At 32.6% G+C, this 22,936-nt stretch overlaps 1 protein-coding gene across 1 annotated transcript; it reads right to left on the bottom strand.

Annotated features, from left to right (window-relative positions):
* Positions 1-15,901: 15,901 nt before the first annotated feature.
* LOC139517596 (zinc finger protein Gfi-1-like) lies at positions 15,902-22,322 on the bottom strand. The gene is made up of 4 exons (XM_071308820.1): positions 22,128-22,322; positions 20,196-20,348; positions 19,099-19,671; positions 15,902-16,563 (listed from the first exon to the last, which is right to left on the bottom strand). Exons 1-4 carry the CDS (start codon positions 22,228-22,230, stop codon positions 16,331-16,333), a joined length of 1,062 nt encoding a protein of 353 aa, XP_071164921.1. The 5' UTR covers positions 22,231-22,322; the 3' UTR covers positions 15,902-16,330.
* Positions 22,323-22,936: the final 614 nt, after the last annotated feature.

Genomic DNA, 22,936 nt, shown 5'->3' on the forward strand with positions numbered 1-22,936 from the left:
GAGATTGTATATCTGTGTGTTGTCTCTGTCATGTGTCTCCGTCTTTATTTGTCTTTTCTTCAAAGCAAAAACAATATCAGTGTGTGTAAGATGTTATATTTGTACTCGAATTAATGATTAATGAAGATGTCTAGTGAAAATAAAATCATATTTAAAATTGACAAAAATAACTGATTGAAGATACGCATGGATTTACCATAAATATTTAGTGATTTGTTTCAATAACATGGTTCATCAAATATTTTTTTTTTTATAATATTCTGTTGTCCATTTCATTGTCACCATTCAGGGATACCATTATGTCTGAAGTGACTTCACCTTCACCTTCAAGTATAATGGACAAGTTAAAAGAATTTTTCCAGATTTTTCCAGATTTTTCTACGTTTGAAAATGCCTGTACCAAGTCAGGAGGAATATGACAGTTCATGTCCATTCGTTTTTTATGCGTTTTGTTATTTGATTTTGCCATGTGATTATGGACTTTCCGAATTGATTTTCCTCTAAGCTCAGTATTTTTGTGATCTTACTTTTTTTCACAGATCCATTTAATATTGCTCAAGGTAGTTAATAAGTATAATAACCAACCAAAGAAGATAAACCAGGTTCCAATCAAAACGATCTTATTTGGTCCTATTCTGATATGCATAAAACTACTTAAGTTAAGATTCTGTCCAAAAAGATGGATTGTTCTACATGTTCAACGAAGAATCAACAACCTGTATCAAGTCAGGACTATGACCGCTGTTATCAGTTCGGTTGATCTGTTTGGGCTTTTGATTTTGCCATTTTATTTCCGTTTTGAATTTTCCTCGGAGTTAGGTATTTTGTGATTTTACTTTCTAATACTACGATTGGATATCTTAACCATATCATTTACCTTAAGCACAAAATGTTTATACTCCAAAACAACTTCATTTTGGGTTAGCTTATGTAGCCAATGCATCGAAGAGAACATCAATGTTCATATAAATATTATATATTGTTTCAAAACTTTATCGAATTATTAAGGACTTCTTCCCAATGTAAAATAACGCACGAATTTCTTTTCAAAGTTAACTCCAACTAGAATATACACTTTTCTGTTGTAAATGCCAATGAACCTGTTTGATCTGTTAGATTGTACGGATACCTTTATTGGATGTTGAAAAGATTATCATATGCACGACATTTAGATTGATTGTTCTTCATTAGTCCTGTTTAGTGTACCCTAGGTAATGTTGTTATTCACTATGGTGTGTATTTTATTTGACAAAAAATGAATCTTGTTTTGTTAATTGATTCGAATCTCTGTTGCTTTATTGTGTTAACACTGGTTCCGATCATCATTTATTAACTTTTTATTGTATTCCAAAAACAAATGACTGTAAATATGAATTTCCATAACCAAAAGCAACAAGCATATTATCTGAATCGGCTTCTTTATATATGTCAGCGATTTGTTCGATTACAGAAACGTTATATGGCGTTTTTCTTTACCATTGTATACCACCTCTTGCATCTAATGATACGACTAAATTGTGGTTTATTGACCCCCTAACTGTGACACCGAATATTAAACTTTCCATTTAATTGTCCCCTTTTCGGGACACCATAATGTCTGCAGTCACTTCCGCTTTACCTCTAAGTATAGTAGATAAGTTGAAGTGGTTTTAGTGGTAAAACTTTGTAAATAAGGTTGTTTTTCTGGGTTAAAAGCTAAACTGGGATTTCGGTAGTCTTACTTAATCTACTTGATCTAGAAGCGATATTTTTCAGTAAATTCGATGTGTACTTTTCCTCCTTTTGTCTTCTTTCTTAAAGTGATCCATTTGTTTCATACATTGCCATTCGGGATGCAGGTATAAATCTTTTATAAGACAGATTTGAACTGTCATCTTTATCCTTGAGAGCCTGGAAAGATGTTTTATTAGAATTTTCGTATCCAACTCAAAGTCGAAGTACTAAGACATATGAAGTCTGTCAGTCATTTTCAGAAATACATCGATTGCGTAAATTCTTTGCCTTCCTTCGACTCCAGACTGTAACGCATTAAAGTAATATATAAAATATCTGTTTTAGTGTATTTGTTTTGCATGTTTTGTATACAAAATTTGAAAAGCCACAGTCGCTGCTGTTTGTGTCTATGAGAATACAAATGTTAGTGAAGTATAATATACAAAGGGTGTGGGCATAAGAAATAAAACGGAAAGCTTTATTTAAAGTCGGTATATGCATTTACAATTACAAACATAAGTTCTCAAGAACTTTTAAAACCGGCTTGCTTTTAGAAACTCTAATGTTTTAGATATTTTTACAAGTACCTATTGCTGTTGTCTATTATACCACCATTTTACACGTAAGTGTTACAAGCTAAATACATCATTTGCGTAGACGGTGTGTGGGATGCAATCTGAATACATTAACTCTCATGTTCTCTTTATTCTAAAATTTGGCAGACATGAGACTTTACCCGTTACATTTTTTTGTAAAACAAATAGTTTGTGCCTTTAACTTGTATACCCTTTACATTTTTATTAAAAAAAAAAGTGTACTTTGTTGTAAAAACTAATTGATTTCGATAAAGATTTCCTTTTAAAATAAAGTTATCAAGATTTTCATAATATTCCACTCATTTTAAACATTAATACTAAATGTATTTTGCTTCAGTGTTATTTGCTGGCCTAAATTTGTTAAGACATAAACACGGTTTTCCACAATAACAAGTGTAGAAACCGATATAAATGTTCCGTTTTATTGGTCCAATGTACCTGGAAGTGGTATAGACGCTACATGTGTACCATCTAGAAAATAATAATATAAAATAAGTGAATTACGATTTAATAATAATAATGTGAAAAAGATATTTCGTTTTGCTATTTACAAAGGCATCAGAGAAAATTACATGAACTATTTGTAATTAATTAACTAGCAATGATAACTGCTAATTAGTTTTTCACTCAAAATGTCATTCTCGATACAACTATAATGCCAATACTTACCAAGAATTTGGACATAATCAGTTAGGAGATAAAACATGGAGGTTATGAAGATGCCCCCTGTATATCACAAATCCAGAAGACATTACCACTCAAGATCACGATAGGACAATTCCGCCTTTTCTAGAAATCAAGCTGGAAAAACTCGAAGTCGGGTGTATCTCATCTTAGGGAAAGCATTTAAGGTCTCATATATTTTGAGACAATTCTAATATGTATTACAATGGTACCTCGACCAAGAAGCGAGAGACATAAATGGCGAAAGCTATGATAAAACAAGTGTCTGTAATGAAGGAACGCGTAAACATAAATATGGGAAAAGGTCAGTCCACGAAAAAATCTATTTCATAAATTGATTTTTTAAACATCGGCTGTGCTATCAGCAGAGTACACCACTTAAAGCATGATCTCTCTAATCATAACGTAAGTGTATTTGGAATGGTCTCAACCTTAAACAAAAAAGATTGACCCGCTAACATTGACCATGCATAGACATGGATCGGTAAATACAGGTTATCAGGTAAAGATAATGAGTACAGGCCTTTGTATAAATCAAAACTTCCTGTCCTTGAGATACCCTTCTTGATAGTAAAAACGATAACGTTTTAGTTTAAACATGGAAGTATATAATACTTCCATGGTTTAAACGATAACGTGTGTGGGTATATATGTAGAATATAGGCAATACAAAAAAAAACAGCTATTGGAATTGCATATCAACCAAATGATTGAATCGGTCGTCAAATAGCCGGTTTGCCCGTATGAACTACTTGAAAACTGCTCAAATGTTAATCCACTCTGGTTATGAAATTTTACTAATGCAAAATATTGAAAAGTGTCACGCTATAAACTTTAATATCATATGTGAATTAGCACCCTATATTTAACATTGTTGTGCTGATATTTAAAGCAGTTATATATATTTATGCATACATATGATGTTAGTACTTACGAGTATCATATGCAAATATAATTCCGGCCATCGATGCAAAAACTAATATACCATTTTCTGTTCGTTGTACACTGTTACAAAGAAAATTTTCATTACGGATTAATGAAAGTATAATAGATCATAATAGTGCACTGCTATGTTTATAGTGCTTGTTATTTTTATATTCAGTTTAAAATTTCCTCGTAAATATCTAGAAAATGTGCACTTACAGATACATGTAGTTTACATCTGGTAACCACGGGTAAACGACTAAAGAAAATAGAACTTTTGCGATTTTGATTTCAACCAACCCCATCTTCATTGCGATAAGTGAAACAACAGATACAATGATTGAACAACATCAGAAAACAACTGATAAGAAAAATCTTTAACAAAAATCAAAAGAAACTATTCAGCAGCAACCGATTTGCCTTTACCATCAACTTTAAGGGTACTTATTTGATACGACAAAGGACGAAAAATCTCTAAAACTACTACTGGAGTTCGACATGTGGTCCGAGACCACAATTGTCGTCCCTTGTTTTTCGTTGTTCGTTTTTCACGAATATAGTCCCTAGTGTTGACAGTGGGTTACTTGCCATTAATTTTTATACCCCTTCCAAATTTATTTCTCCATGTTTATTGCCTCAAATTGCAAGTATGGGGGTGAAATTACACTGTAAAAAAATTTGGGTCCAGAATTTTAAAGGAAAGTAGTGATTTGGTCCAGCTGAAAAAGGTTGAAAATTAGCACTTCGGAAGCTGTCAAAGATTTCAAGACGCCCTAAACATAAAATTGTCCATATTTTGAGTTAGAGCCGATGAAGTTTTCTATAATTTTGATATAATTTGTCCCAAAAGTAGTACAACACACTGTAAAAGTTTCTTTGAGAAAGCGCAGGTGGGATTTTTTTTATTTTCATTTATGTTCTAAAAGAAATGCACTACGAAATAATTGTGTTATCGGACCATGTGTTTGCTGGTTCTTATCATTTCAAAGAGAAGAGAGATAACTCATGTCCTTCACGAAAAATGTAAAGTAATGTCCGACTACACCATCAACATGGCACCGAGATGAATTGTAAAGGAAAACTCATTTATACTTAAACAAAACTAAGAATAAATAGGACGGAAATTTATGAATGGGCTATATGCTCCTTGATTCGGGACATGCACATGAATATAATGTTACAGAAATATAAATATTTGCGAGAACTTAATCGACCTTTAACTTTAATACCTAAACAAGAGAATTATCTAGAAAACCCCAGGATTTAAAAATTACTACTCAAATCCGTAGAAAAACAAACTGGATTCATTGTTCCAGGTTTTAATTTCCAATAGCAAATACTTCATGCATATTAAGGACTGAAAGGAAGTAACTAGGTTGTGCAAGGTTGTTCGAAAAGATTAAAGGACGGACATTTTAGATGGCCAACGGAAAATGAGGGAAGAAAATTGTGACTTTATGCTATACACAAACAACTAGGAAAGGTTACTTTAATCTTAACTCTAAATTCCAGTATATCAGTTTCGTTTGTGTACTTTTAGGTGTACTATCAACAATACGGCCTATTTCTCAATATTTTATATAGATTAGACCGTTGGTTTTCCCGTTTGAATAGTTTTACACCAGTGATTTGTTGGAGCCCTTTATAGCTAACTGTTCGTTGTAAGCTAAGGCTCTGCGTTGAAGACCGTACTTTGATCTATAATGGTTTACTTTTATTAACTGTGACTTGAATGAAGAGTTGTCTCGTTGGCATTCATACCACATCTTCTTACATCTAAAATAACAAACGCTTTAAGTCTAAACTGGAATGTTGATAGATTTTGATTTTTTTTAGTATTCATCTACAAAATATATAAGGAGGGCGAATGTTCTTAACAAAAACCACACTCTACAGGAAGTTATGTTGTATGTTTATAACTTTGAAACTGAAAGTGATGTGTTATATCCTCAATGCTCTTTAACTTCGTACTTACTAGTATTTGGCTTTATATATATTATGATATAAGCGTCACTGATAAGTCTTATATAGACGAAACACGCGTCTGGCGTACTAAATTATAATCCTGGTACCTTTGATAACTATTTACACCACTGAGTCGATGCCACTGCTCGATGCCACTGGTGGTGGACGTTTCGTCACCGAGGGTTTCTCCAGCCCAGTAGTCAGCACTTCGGTGTTGACATGAATATCAATTATGTGGTCATTTTTATAAATTTCCTGTTTACAAAACTTTGAATTAATTGAAAAACTAAGGATTTTCTTATCTCAGGAATAGATTACCTTAGTCGTATTTAGCACAACTTTTTGGAATTTTGGATCCTCAATGCTTTTAAACTTCGTACTATTTGGCTTTATAAATATTCTGATATTAGCGTCACTGATGAGTCTTATGTAGACGAAACGCGCGTCTGGCGTACTTAATTATAATCCTGGTACATTTGATAACTATTTACACCACTGGGTCGATGCCACTGCTGGTAGACGTTTCGTCCCCGAAGATATCACCAGCCCAGTAGTCAGTACTTCGGTGTTGACATGAATATCAATTATGTGGTCATTTTTATAAATTTCCTGTTTACAAAACTTTGAATTAATTGAAAAAGTAAGGATTTTCTTATCCCAGGACTAGATTACCTTAGTCGTATTTAGCACATCTTTTTAGAATTTTGGACCCTCAATGCTCTTCAACTTCGTCGTTTTTGGCTTTATAAATATTCTGATATGATCGTCACTGATGGGTCTTATGTAGACAAAACGCGCGTCTGGCGTACTAAATTATAATCCTGGTACCTTTGATAACTAATTATAATGGTGGAGAAAAGATATTACTATGAACTGATGAAAGTCCCTCTTTCCATGACACTCAAAGTAATGTGCTAATATGGTGGTGACAACATATCACTTATGGACCTCTAAGAAACTCAAAGTAACGCCTCTCAGAAACTCAAATTAACGCCTCTCAGAAAATAAACTCATCATAGATACCAGGACTAAATTTTGTATAAACGCCAGACGCGCGTTTCGTCTACAAAAGACTCATCAGTATCTTTCGAATCCAAAAAAGTTTAAAAGGCCAAATAAAGTACGAAGTTGAAGAGCATTGAGTACCAAAATTCCTAAAAGTTACTCACAGTAACGAGCATGAATAGTGAAGAAAAAGTGTCAATTTGGGTCGAGGAAAGACTTCATTTCCGTTAAGACTCAAAGAAACAAGTCGTAACAGTGGAGACAAGATATCATTTAGGCCAAAGAAAGACCCTCTCTAAGTGAGAATTTAAGGAGGCTCGCGGGTACAAAACTTTCAGCGAAAAACTAAACATTTGTTTTTTCATTACAAATTTTATTTATTACACTATTATTTATTATTTTATGGTATGGTACAAAAATCTACCAAAGAAATCGATGTGGTTTGGCCCCAGACACTTTTAAAATGTTTAAATATCACTTTCAAATGATGGAAACAATGAATCGCTATGAACTGAGATAGGAGCCTCACAGAGTGACACCCAGAGCAAAACGTCAATGTATTCGATATCGACACCTAAACTAGAAAGATAAACCACAACATTGTTTCGTGTTTAATTCCAAATTAATGGGAAACTCAGATGACAAGTAAAAAAAATATCTTACTCCAGCAGATTGACCCTCTTTGTATTAAAAGATTTCAAAAAATGTAGCACTTTTAACAACAACAAAGCTATGACCAAAGCAGTTATAAAAAGCTAGCTAAAATCTTATCTCAGAAATTTACTATTTATTTACAAATAACCAAAGGCAGACCATCTTATGCGGCTAACTACACTATAAGAAATTCCCGAACGAGTAATCAATAAGGAATGGGAACAAGGCATCAACGAGGATTATAACCGACACTTGTGTACCGAACCTATGAACATGGCATCAACAAGGAATATAACCAAAAGTTGTGTACCGAACCTATGAACCAGGCGTCAACAAGGATTATAACCAAAAGCTGTGTACCGAACCTATGAACAAGGCATCAACAAGGATTATAACCGACACTTGTGTACCGAACCTATGAACATGGTATCAACAAGGAATATAACCAAAAGCTGTGTACCACACCTATGAACAAGGCATCAACAAGGATAATAACCGAAAGCTGTGTACCAATTCTATGAACATAGTATCATCAAGGAATATAACCAAAAAGTTGTGTTACAAACCTATGAACCAGGCATCAACAAGGATTATAACCGAAAGCTGTGTACCGAACTTTTGAACCAGGCATCAACAAGGATTATAACCGAAAGCTGTGTACCGAACCAATTAACAAGGCATCAACGAGGATTATAACCGACACTTGTGTACCGGACCTATGAATATGGCATCAACAAGGAATATAACCGAAAGCTGTGTACCGAACCTATGAACCAGGCATCAACAAAGATTATAACCGAAAGCTGTGTACCGAACCTATGAACAAGGCATCAACAAGGAATATAACCAAAAGTTGTGTATCGAACCTATGAACAAGGCATCAACAAGGATTATAACTGAACGCTGTGTACCGAACCTCATGTTTGTAAGAGCTCTTTGGAATGAATATTCCAATGTTGTTGGTTTTTTTTTATCGTACTATTGAAGTTAAGAAATAAAACTATACTTCTTGGTTAGAAATAAAACTATACTTCTTGGTTAGAAATAAAACTATACTTTTGGCACTATGTGAATGTAGAATCATGTGGTTTTTTTTTTTATATATATATTTAGAGTAAATGCCAAAAATCAACAATAGTGGGAGTATCGCAGTCCCCTGTTTTACTCCTCCTCGAACGTTTCAAAGAAAGAGGGAGGGCCAATTTGCCGGAGATATGTTTCATTCGATAAGATAGGTAAATCATGTTTTAAATAGCCCGATAGATGCTAATTATAGTACAAGAAAATACGTCACATTATTTATTTTCATACCTTGAACAGGTATTCCTACAAAACAAGGCCAAGACTATTGTTTTTTTTTTAAATTGATTTTATTTTATTATTAACATCCTTAAAGCAAGGTGGCATACTACGGAACTTGTCAAGGAGCCAAATAATATCAAACAAATTCAAATCGTGATTTTCTCATTCTGAATATACATTTATGTATATCTGTATTTGTCCTGGTCTTTTAATGTTTTATCGTCTATAAGATAAGATAAGATAATACATGTACATATTTTGACCGGAGAACATCTTAGTACATCAGTTGGTCATAGATCAATGTTATATTGTCGTTTCTGTCATTTTAACAAATCGGCCCTTCGTTGTGATACTAATGCAACAGCTTCTTGATGTTTTACCTACAATCACGGTTTGTAGTGTAACTGATTTGTTCTCACAGTTCTGTTGTTTTATTTTTTGATGCCTTGGTACCAGTGTAGGGACGGTGGTAAAATTTCAGTACTAGTATCTATATAGTTTGTGAATTTGCGACAACATTGTTGTTGACTGCATTTATAACATATAATACCATCTTCTTAAAAGGTTTCGAAAAAATGTTTGTGTAGTTTTGAAACTTGTATACAATGGCCTTATTTGAAGTTATGTGTATATTACACCCGCAACATGTAGAATTCATTGCTATAGAATTAATTCTCGTGTTATTGGTTATGTTCAGTTCAACGGCAGTTGTTCCTTGAATATATGTAATAAATGTAAACATATGAACAGAAAGTGCGTCAAGAGTATGGACAGTCATAAGAATGCACGCAATAAGCGATACATTATTTTTTCTTTGATACATGTAAATTGAGAAACTGGTTAACTATATAGTTAAAATGAACCAGAATGACTCTATGAATTAAGCAAACATCCAAAAAAATATGATAGAGACATTAAAATTTAATATAAAAACACAAAAAATGCATTTTGTTCTGAGCGAGATTCGAACCCTTTTATCAAAACCATCAGTTATTAGTAGGTCTGCGCTTTACGGATTGAGCTACGACGATACATATATAGTATGAAATTCAAAACAGTGTAGCTGTGGCCATTGATTGACACATTAAAATCATTCATTGACTGGGACAATTTAGGTGAACGTTTGTATGTAACGACCAATGCTCACTATGTACTTTTTAAAGACACTTAAACTATGGGGTCACCAAAGGTTCTCAACACCTAAATAAAGTAATTCGAAAAATTAATCAGAAATAACACGATATTTTGATTTATATCAATTATATAAATCAAAACACAAAGGTTATTCCTGATTAATTTTTCGAATTATTTTATAATTAAAGGCGTTAAGAAACCTTTGTTGACCCCACAGTTTAAATGTCTATCGTAGGTACGTCATGAACAGTGGTTGTTACAGACAAACGTTCACGTAAATTGTCCCAGTCAATGGATGATTTTGATGGGTCAATCAATGGCCACAGCTACACTGTTTTGAATTTCATACTATGTGTCAGTTATTAAGAAGCTATATCGGTACAATTTATCGATGTTACAAATTTTTCTTTAAAAAGTTATTTTTTATGTAATAAGGACACACTAAATCAATTTCATTTTAAAGTGAAAAAGTAGTATAAATAACCACAGTCTTAAAAAGCATAACTTTCTTTTGGTTTGAAATGTCCTTCTGGGGGGATTCCCTGTTTTTCTTACCTAAAAACACCCGAAAATCCGCATATTGGACTTTCATCCTTTTTTAGGGTTAAATTAACTATTGATCACACATATCATAATATATGTAAATCGATATATTGATCAAAAAGCATTATTATTTTTGGTTTTTATTGTAAATTCTATTCTGTCGGCACTTTTTGAAATTGGCCCTTCTGTGAAAAAAATCCCCGGCAAATTGGCCCTACCTCAAATTTGAACAAGAGGGACAGTCAAACTTTTAGATCGAACATAAACTGACAACGCCATGTAGGTAAAGTTACCATATAAACCTTGCTGATGATACCGCCACGTCATTGTGGAACAAGGACTTTTCAATTCATAGTGGCTGCGTATTTATGCATCCCGAAAAGCCGGTATATTAGTCCCCGGGGTTGTAGAACATGTTCATCTACAGGATACTTCTAATGCTTTGTATATTTTATATTTTATTCAACGGAAACATATAGTCTCGATATCAAAGTAAAATAATATCACTACAAAATTACAAACGACCATGCTTCGGATTACTTTCATCCATTTGTAGTAGAAATTACGCAATAAATAGCATCGAGGCTAGATTGAACAATATGTATCATATGCACATTTGAGACGTATTTTCTTTCGGGATATGTAAAAGAGGAACAGTTAAACTTATAGATCGAACATAAACTGACAACGCCATGTAGGTAAAGTTACCATATAAACCTTGCTCATGATACCGCTACGTCATTGTGGCAGCATTTTAAAAACAAACTTATGATTTAAAATACTTCGGCTTCTAATAAAATCAATTTTAGATATTTATTATTTTTCAATGATTCATTGCTGACTGTATTCTTAGGCCTCTGTAAGGGCACACAATATGAATAGTATTTCCAACACATCATAAAGAGTTCCAAACAGGTCCGAACGCAGTGTTCCACATAACTTTCGGTTCTGAAGATGGAAGCTGTAGTGAAAAAGAAAATGTTTCAGACGGATGACACCCATATGCTGGACAGCAACGTATACTTTGAGTTATTGTTACAATAACAACAACAACAAATAATTTTAGGATGATATGCATTGTGACAATTTGTTTTGATGTAATACAAAATTTAATGTGTAACGGTTAAATATTAATTACGCTTATTTATTTAATCATGTACCAAAAGGGTGTTTAAGAATATACAATAAATCCAAGTTTCAGAGAAAAGTCAGTTAAATCTATAATTTTCTTCTTTGCGAGTTTTCAAAATAGATATAGGAAGATGTGGTGTGAGTGCCAATGAGACAACTCTCCATACAAATAACAATTTAAAAAGTAAACCATTATAGGTTAAAGTACGGCCTTCAACACGGAGCCTTGGCTCAAAACCTGTAAGTATACTTGAAAAAAAATGTCATTTTCAACCATTCCATGACTATTTTAATGTTTAAGCAGTAGAGGAACATGAAATATCGAAAAGTTATTCAAGAAAGTGTCGAAATATAACTGCAATCAATAATTTTACTCGAATTTACTGTAATTTGCAGTATCCTACGATGCGTGTACCGAGTTCTCTCCCTTTGATCTCCGCTTCGCAACGAATAAGCTGACACAATTGCGTATCCGGGGTTTTTATGATCTAGAAGATTTCAAGTAGAGCCAAAAAATGGTTTTACTTCATATAAGGGGACATTTAAAACTCGTTAGTCAAAGAGAAACCAACAACGCTCGGAAGTTTTAGATAAGTGCTTTTAAAATATCATCAATCACAAGTTGATAAGCCAAACTGGTATCATGTGCTCAACGTTTTCATCTATCATATAAAAATGTCTTCTGTTAAATTGAATATGACTAAGTAACAAGCATCTGCTATATTACCTTGAGATACATTTCTAATTAGATCCTTGTTGTTTTCTTCTGGGGCAACTACTCCTCTTTATCTAAGAAAATAGTAAAATCACAAAAATACTGAACTTAGAGGAAAATCAATTCGGAAAGTCCATAATCATATGGCAAAATCAAATAACAAAACGCATCAAAAACGAATGGACAAGAACATGAGAAGTCATGGACAATTGTAAGAAGCTCGTACATTTTATGTGTTTGGATTAGCATCTTATCGACCTTTCGACCATTGATTTATTATCAGACTCTGGAACTTCATAATTAAAGATGACCTTTACTCATTTAGAAAATTAGTCTCTCAATATTAATTATCAAATGCTTAAAATACTTGTTATCAAACTTATTATAATATTAATATTATACTTGTTATAAATGTTATCACACTTGTTATACTTGTTATAATATTGGTTATACTTCTAAGCATAATTATTATCACACTTGTTACAACCCTTGTTATACTTGAGTTCACTCGTGCTTATACTTCATATCATACTTGTTACACTTTATTACCATACAGTCTACCATACTTGGTACTTGTTATCCTACTGGGTATACTTATTACCATAATTGTTACCACTCTGCTTGCTTCACTTGCAATCATACTTGGTATACTTGTTATCATACCCGTATTTATGCTTGTAATCATACTTGTTGCCATTCTTGTTGTCATATTTGTTACCATACATGTAATCATACTTGCTACCACACTTGTCATCATACTTGTTGTCATACTTGTTATTTTACTTTTGACAAGTTGTTATACTTGTTATCATACTTTACTTATCAGCACATGATTCAACAAATGTATATGTATATGTATATGTTTTTATTGTGCCACGATATTACCATTGTTTCTCATTAAATAAGAATTTGTTTGTATGTATGCTTATTGATCTCGTATTAGCAAGCGTAGTACCAAATATTGGACTGAAATCGTTTATATGTTTATCATTCCATGGATGACATAAAACTTCAAAAGAGAAAAACGAAAACCCAATTATAGAAACCAAAACAACATCGAGGTTCAACCAAGAATTTACAAGTAAAAACAATTTGTAATGCTGCTACAAAATTTAAGATTTTTTTTTTAAATATTGCAGTAATTATAGATCTAAACTTGCTCATATTTAGAACTAAGATTATGTTTAAATTTAAATCTGATTTTTTTAAGATTTAATTGTTAAATTAATCGGGCTTTTACCTTTCCTCTTTTATTTAGATAATATGTTTGTTCTTTAGGTTAACGCCTTCTCAACGTGGAGATACATTCAAATCAAAAGAAAATTTCAATTATTAGACGTAAAGAAAAGCAAACACTGTCTCTTTGTTTATCCTTAGAACAATGACGATTTCTCATTTTGTAAATACTTCACCAAATAAATAGAATATATTGAAAATTTCTATACCTGAATTTCACCTGTCAAAATTCCCACCGTCCTATCAATCAGAACGAGTAACCAGAGAAAGTAAACAATGCAAGACGTCAATAAATTGTAGAAAACTACCAATTAATAGTTTTTTTTTAAATCACGATCAACAGAAATTTGACGTGAAGTCGGTTGAGGAAAGCTCTATTTTCAATATTCATTAAATTCATTTTGCAGAAATGAAAGCGATGTGAGGGAGCATCTTCGCATTTTTTTAAATCTGTCCTTTATGAGTGTTTTTTTTTTATTATCTTTTAATTTCTTCTTATAAGCATTGAAGACCCATTTGTGGCCTTCAAGCGTGTTCTTCCTTTTGGTCTGGTTGTTGTCTCTTTGACACATTCACCATTTCCATTCTAAATTTGATAAGGATAGTTAAATTCACATGAAAATAACATTTTGTATATGAAGTAAACCACACACACACACACACATATATATAATAAGAGTTATTGAAACTCTTCATTTCAAATAACATTTTGTCTACACGATACAATGCACCCCAGTGGCGGATCCAGAAATTTTCATGAGTCGGGGTCCACTGGCTGCCTAAATAGGGGCCCGCTCCGGTCATGCTTTAGTGATTCCCTATATAATCGACCATTTTTTTTCCAGAAAAGGGGGGACCTTGTCCCCTGGCCCCCTCTAAATCCGCCTCTGCATCCAAATTACATTAGCAGCATATACGGTGCTTACAAGCTAGGAGAGATTATTTGTGTTTTCAGTATTCCTCCTTTTTACCATATTTTGTCAATATTTATTGATGAACATTTTAATTGTATACTAGAAATCGTTATTTTCAATCTTTTTCATCAAACATAAGATTTAAACCTAGCCTCTACAAATAAAGCAATTAAAACAGACGATCCTCTTTTAAAGAATCCGAAGTTTTCAGTGTGCTCCTATAATTAACAGGTTTTCCTTTAATTGGTTTTGGTCACGTTCAGTGTCTATCGTTTATTTCATTCAATGTACACTAAGGCTTGAGTTTGAAAAAATAAAACCATAATTACTAATATCCCATACAGCCAGTTTGGTCTCCTACAACAAAATGCGAAACTTTATTATGTTTTTCATACAAGCATGCATAGATATCGAGATAATTAGACTGTTTAAATCACAGGGCTCTAAAATTTAGAAATAGCCGCTACTTGACGTCACACAAATAACATTTTAATCTCTTATTACTCTCTTGATTCGACCATGATCTTTCAAAAATCATTTCTCAGTGGCGGACCCAATGAATTTTCCTGGGATTAGAACCCCCTTTTTTGTTTGACAACTTATGCTTTTGAATGGGAACATATGGTAGAAAAACTTTTTTATATAATTTGCATATGTTGGAAGCCTCTTTTAAAAAATCCATCTTCTATAAAATCTTTTATGTAAGACTAATCTTAAAGCAACAGCTGTTTCATACAATAAGGTATGGTATGAGTGTCAATGAGACAACTCTCCATCCAAGTCACAATGTATAAAAAAGCTAACAATTATAATTTCACACGAAGCCTTTGCTCACACCGAACAGCAAGCTAGAAAGAGCCCACAAATGACTAGTGTAAAACAATTTAAACAGGAATTACAACGGTCTAATCTATATATAAAACAAGAATGTGTCCATAGTACACAGATGCCCCACTCGCACTATCATTTTCTATGTTCAGTGGACCGTGAAATTGGGCTAAAATGTCTAATTTGGCATTAAAATTGAAAGATCATATCATGGGGAACATATAAAAAAGAAGATTTCAAGTTGATTGGACTTCAACTTCATCAAAAACTACCTTGACCTGAAGCGGGACAGACAGACGGACGGACGGACAAACGCACGGTACAACAAACAGACGAATGGACGCACACACCAGAAAATACAATGACCCTCTTCTATCGTAGATGGGCCATACAAAAAGAGAAACGAGAAACGATAACCACTGAACAACAGGCTCCTGAAATAAGACTGGTGCATAACATGAAGCGCGGGTTCAAACGTTTTAACTGGCGCCAATCTTGCTGGCGCCAATTTTTTTCATTCGTTTGATGTGCGATCTTTTAATATTAAAATTTCAAAATAATGGATCAAACTTTTTATTTTGTTTAATATCAAGATGACATTTATATCACTTAATCAGTTACATGTATAGAAAGAACGTATAACATCAACAAATGCATGGTACAAATATTTACAATAACGATTTTTGACTAGAAAAAACACACGATATATTAATATTCAAAATGCAGTGTTTAGCACTATACAAGTGACAACTCTTGGACACTTACGGAATGCTTGTCCAATAAAAATACTCAGCATAGTGTTTGAAAAAAATGCACTATAGTAGTTGTAAAATTATGAAATAAGTTTCAATAAATTTAGTCTAATTAGCTCAAAAAGTTTATTTTCATACTTCGAATTGTCCGTACCACTTTCGATAAATTACAAGAATACATCATCCAACGGTACCAAATACTGAAATAAATCTTCCACAAGAAACGATCCTTTTTTACTTCTTTTCGTACGGGAACGGAACTATCAGTGGTTGTAAAAGACGTCTGTCAAATGAGACTGTGTGTTGGGTTTCAACGTGTCTCCTTAAGTCGACCTTTCTCTGGAATGACCTTCCGCACTTGTCGCAGGAAAAAGGTTTGAAGCCAGTATGTTTTCGGCTATGTGTGATCAAATTTGAAGACTGGCTGAAAGCTTTGCCACACTGTAAACATTTGTGAGGCTTCTCGCCTGTTATAAATTAAAACAAACATGTATTATTACAAGAATACGAATATTTTTATATTGTTTTTTTCAACATAATTTCTAAATTTAAATTCAGAAATGAACAGTGCTTGTAATTTTCAAACAGACGTCTTGTTTTCGATATTTGGAACGCTTTATGCCTAATATATATATTCTTTTACAGAAAATCATCAAAATACAGATGGCTTATGTTTATTCTGGTGCCAGCATTAAATGATATTACAACTATAAGATGTAATACAATATGATATCATGCCTAAAGCAATACTAATAATATTCAATTTTACAAGTTACAAACAAATTATCGATAAATCATTCCCATTACATCATGGTTGCAATAGCCTTTAGAAGATGCACGTGTGGACAATGCAGTCCATGTCAAATATAATTAATATAGTAAATTGTATCATATGCTATGACCAGTAAAGATCAAAGAGTTCGTAGTTGACAATAAATCTCACTTATAATCTTTAAACATTAACCCAGTGGTCTTCGAACGTAACCTATTGAGATACCCCGCGAGACTCTAGCTTTTTAACAAGTCACATGTTAACAATAGGATACGATATAGAATGTAACAATATCGGCATTCATGACATTTCGGAAACCAGACTAGAGGGAAATATGGATGTGATTTGAAGATTAGTACTGCAACATATCGAATGACTTTTGGGGACTATCTGACATTTAGAACCTAGTGTTGTTACGGGATACCATTTTCCTCTTTACAATCATAGATAGGAAATTAATCGTGAAAACAATCTGATTCCGTCACGTTCTGGGTTGTGGAAGGTGTGGGTAATGATTTTAACCTTTAATATTAATACATCTAAAGTGAGATTAACTGCCAATAAATTCGTCTGTTAGGGACGCAATAATGTGATATAATGCGGAAGTTGGAAGTGATATTAAAAATCATTCAAAATATATACCACATTGGAATTCCACAAAGGTTTTATTGATGATTTATCAGAACTGTTTTATTTTTGTATAGATGTGTGTATATGAATATTTTATGTACCAATATCATATCCTTTGTTTATATGGGTCTTTTGTGTAGTATTTTTTATTTCTTTTTATTACAAAAAACTGAAGCATCAAAGAACGTGCGGTAGATATAATATCGCGAATAGAATCTGAATGTACATGTATTTATGAATTTCATATAATATATATTGAAAACACAGCGTAAAGCCCCAGTCACATTGTCACGTTTTATTCCGTTTTAAAATGTTACGTTTTGAATAAAAATGTCCCGTTATTTTGAAAGCTAGGGTTTACTAGGTTTGTGCTACGTTCTTATCACGTTTTGCTACGTGCAAGTACGTGTAGACCCACGTTTCCAACACGCATTGATACATTTCGATACGTAGTAAGCACGTTTTGTTACGTTCCGCTAGGCTTTGATACGTATGTACTAGGTTTCTACTTTTTTCAGTTTTCGCTACGTTTGTTGTTGAATTTTCAAAACATACGGGGCAGGTCCCGTTTTGAACAAAGGATCATACGTTTCGATATGCTTCGTTACGTATATTCCCGTTGCTTTCAAAACGTAGTAAAACGTAGCTCTTGAAACGTGACAGTGTGACTCGGGCTTTATGGTCTTAAACAATATAAATGGATTTTTGTTTGTCTCCATGCACTGGCAAAACTCGGTTGCTGCTTACAACGTGTATTTCGTTGGACGTATTTTTAAAATACAAATATTGTTTTGTTCACGATAAAACAGTTAATAAATAATAACAGAATGTATCTGTACGTTAAATATATTTGTATAAAATAAGATGTTAGGTGCATTCGCTTCTTAGAAAGGGACCCAACGACACAAATAACCAAGAGTTCATCGCATGGTATTGAACTATTATAGACACACGTAAACATACGCGCAAATTTTATCATAAACCAACAAGGTCCCTCATGTATACCAAAGTTGCACAACCAAAACTATACCAAATTAAAGAATACTTTCGGTAACTAAAAGTAAGCTCAAAGATTTAACCGGCCCGCGGTATGAAATTATGCCAGCCGGCTTCTCTACAATATTTGTGGTTGTACAACACAGTAGGTTTAACTTAAGCATAAACGTCATGGGACTACACGAACTCGTGCTATGTTCAGAATAAACTTCAGCATCCCCAAAATATGATGACAATAGTTTAGTTAAGTCTAAACAGCCAAATAGAAAGATTTAATTAGCAATACCTAATTTTTTTAGCTTCAGAAATAACATCACCATTAAAAGTAGAGTTTTTCAGTCACATTTCCGACAACAAAATTAAAGGAAGAAATTAAATAATTTAAAAAAATCGCTTGTTTATAAAAATATAACAAGATGCGGTATGCTTGTCAATGAGACAACTCTCCATAAGACACCAGAATGACACAGAAAATAACAACTGTAAATCACCATAGGGCTTTCAACAATGAGTAAAACCCATACCGCATAGTCATCTGTAAAAGGCATCGAAAAGACAATTATAAAACAAGCCAAACGAGAAAATAACTATAATGTATTATTACCTGTATGTATATATGTGTGTTTTTTCATGTCTGACTTCTGATGGAACCGTTTTCCACAATAAGGACACGGATAGGGTCTAGTATCACTGTGTATCAGCAGATGGGTCGATAAAGTGGACGATCTTTTAAAGCATTTACCACACTGTCGACATTCAAACACCCTTTCTTGATTATGAACGACTCTATGTTGGTCTAGACTAATTGCATGACCAAATGTTTTGTTGCAAATCTCGCAGACAAATGGTCTTTCTCCACTGTGCGCCCGTCGAACGTGCACCTCCAGTCCATGTGGCGTACTGAATGGTTTGGTACACTTACTACATTGATAGGTTGTACCATCAACTGTGCTAGCGGTGGTTCGTTCTTCTACTTCTAATACACTTAGTTTGTCACTTTCGGTAGACTTTTTATTTGCTTGGTTGAAACCATATGGTACTCCATATCTGTATGGGAAGGATCCAAAGTAACTGTAGGAGAGAAGGAAGTTCTGGAGAATGTATCGATAGTCTACACACATAGGGTTGGTGTTCAGGAAACTTGGATGTATAAAACTCCCCAATTTAGAAGGATCATCTAAATATAAATACAAACAGTATACAATAAGATTTATATGTATTTGTTGGCATAAATTCTTGTTACTCTTTCTGAGCTTATATTAAAAACAGCAAGTTAAGTGCAACTGCGTTTTTCAAATCTAGATTTACATGAAATTTTTTAAATTTTACGAACAAATTTACAGAAAATTAAATATAATGTATAATAAAGGCCGTTTGATGAATCAAGTAAAAAGATGGAAATCGTATAATCATATTCAAACTTAATTTGTAAAAACCTGTAATCAAGTAATTATCATTATTTGATTAAGTACTTTGAATTTTGAATTGAAATCATTTTTCATTGATATTTAATATTTAGAATTGAATAATTTCGTTTGGTCACCTGTACAAGACAGATGATCCGACATAAAGGATTTATTTACATTATAGGCTTTAAAAGAGCAACATACAAAAGACAAGTGATTCTATGCAAACAAGAAGTATTTAATGCAATTAAACAACAACCTATTAGGTGAAGAGTTCTTTAATGTAGGATTTTACCTGTAAACAGTTGGTTTTTAGGGACCCAAGGTCGAAAGGCTGTGTAGTTTCCGCCCACAGTCGTGATCTTTTCATCAATGGAACTTTGAGAACGTTCTCTGAGTGCCTCAATTGATGCCGAAAGACAGGTGTCTGGACCATCGTCTGTACAACCTATCAAAATAATTGATTATAATTATATGAATGTGCTTTTTTGGCTAAACGTTGCGTTCATCTACAATGCAAGCGTTAAACATATTCGCAAAATCTGAAAAAAAGTAATACTTTTTTTTCTAATATTAGCAAAATTATTTTCTCTCTTTTTAATATCAATTTTTTATATAGCTGAAAGAATACTGAAAGCGTTATGATAGGACTGAAATTAAAATAATGATGCATGACATAAACAATCCAGAAATATTCAGAGATACAATGGAAAGTAGCCAAGACCTAAAACAAGAAGCAGAAATAATGGTTTAAATGATAGAGATATAAAAGCTTAACTGTTTTACATTCGGCATTTCATTTTGAGGCATTGCGTTTTTTTCCTGCAGTAAAAATCTTCTGAGAAAAATGTTAAAGAAGAAAATGAAAAATAATTCACACTATAAAATAATGAATTTTAAAAGGTTAAACTATTTAATTACAACTTTTACTTTACAAAAGAGCATGCGTACATATTTGTGTTGCCCTCATCATATTGCATCGCGTGAAGTAAAGGATATCTGCTATATTGCGTTTAAATAAAATATATCTATAAGGTTTTCTGATAGTGATATTCATCGAAAGAAATCTGACCACCAAAATAATAATCATAACGTCATTTATCATGTTCGTAACCGTGAAAATAATGATTTATGTTAGCTTGAAACAAAATAATGAACCATTTTAAAGTCGTTTGAAACAAAATAATGAACCATTTTAATACCAATACTTATTTTCATTGTATACGCATTAACAGTGAATTTAAAAACTGCTCTAAGATAGAGGAAATTTCAATGATACTAATAAATGATAATGAATTTTCCGTATTTGTTAAAAAAAAAACTACCTCCATTGCGTTTGATTAATTTTTAGAAATATCGGTTTAGTCTACGAAAGGTACGGAACGTACCTAAATTCTATCGTGAGCTCTTGTTAGGCCTATCCAGACCATTCCCAATTTATAGAAAATGGCATAGGACTTCAACAAATAACCTCCGTGGAATTCGAGATCAATCATAAAATAAACTATTTGTTTACAATGTTCATATTTTACCTCCGAAAAAACAACGAAAGACTTTAGAAATGCATTAAATCAGTTACACCATACGAAAGAAGGTTTTTGTGGACATTAAAGGAATAATGATGGATTTGAATTTCAGACAAATGAAATTTCAGAACTGAACACTGATAATTAACGGAAGCTTTTTTTGAATTTCTGGAGATTAATTTACTGCTGCAACGTTGTTTTTCTTTATACTATTTGTTTATATAATATTAAATTCGCTGAATTAAATAACTGTTCTGTTTGAAGATTCAAGAAGACAATTATCATACGATTATCAACAACAACAAAACATACAAATAAACGAGACATGCTAAGTATCAAAGAAAACAATTTATAAGATATTTAACTCATATTTTTGTTAATATTTTTCTCAAAATAAATATTCCATGTTTATCTATTATATAAAAAGATAAAGGGGAGTTTAGATGCCCACCAGAGCTAAAGATGTCCACTTTGTAAGGGAGGATAAAAACGACATATAATAACATATTAAAGTTAGCCAAAAAATTTTTAAAAAATCCAAAAGAATGACGAATTCAGGTTTCTTATTTTTTGTTAATAAAAGGTCAATTTATTTATGTATATAAATATGTTTTAAGAAAATTATTCCCTAAAAATGCACAAAATCATTATCTATTTTTTGTGTAAATCAAATATGGTAATTGGTGAAAATAAATACTTACCCGGATTTCTCGGCATTACAACATGAAACGCACTGGACGATGCCTGATCCATTTCTTCTGTGTCCAATGTTCTGGTATTTTTTATTAAAAATGATTTGGGCATTCTATTACTCTCTAATCGTCTGATTGGATTACAAATTATTGAATAGTCGCGTGTCTTATAATGTATTAGCTAAACCACATCCCACCCAGTACAATTTGTGTAAATATCACCGACACGTGCCCCATTCATTAACTATCCAATCAAATTGTTTTCTTTGAAATAATTTGTTTTATTGATATGTATTTAATATTTAATCGCGAAAAGATCAGAAAGAAGTAAATATTTGAGTGAAATCAACAGCTTCCGAATGAGGTATTGTCAGTTCGTATTTGAACAAACAGACCTTTTACTATTTGTTTGAATTTCAAGTGTGAAAGTTAATTCAGTTAAACCATGTAAGTAAAATCGCGTTCTCTCAGTGAAATCGCTTTTGTTAATTCCAGCCGTTTTTCACAATATAATTGTGATTTTCTCACAAAATCAAAATTTCGTAACTCAATTGACTACACATGTGAGTTCCCACAAACTAGAATAGTCGTCGCTTAAAAAGACATGCAGGTCACATGTTTTCCACTGACCGGTCTTATTTATCAAATAGATAAAATATCAAATCAACAATCATATCAATATATTATAATATCTCAATTTCAACTCATTTGTGTATAGAAATAAAGTTTTTCGTAATATATTTTTGTTTGCAACCGAAATGCAGATGGGTTTCACTTCATTCGTCTTCCACTAGTATATTCTTATGCAGACTCATATA

Source organism: Mytilus edulis, chromosome 3 (genome assembly GCF_963676685.1).
Source record: "Mytilus edulis chromosome 3, xbMytEdul2.2, whole genome shotgun sequence".
In the NCBI taxonomy this organism is placed as follows: domain Eukaryota; kingdom Metazoa; phylum Mollusca; class Bivalvia; order Mytilida; family Mytilidae; genus Mytilus; species Mytilus edulis.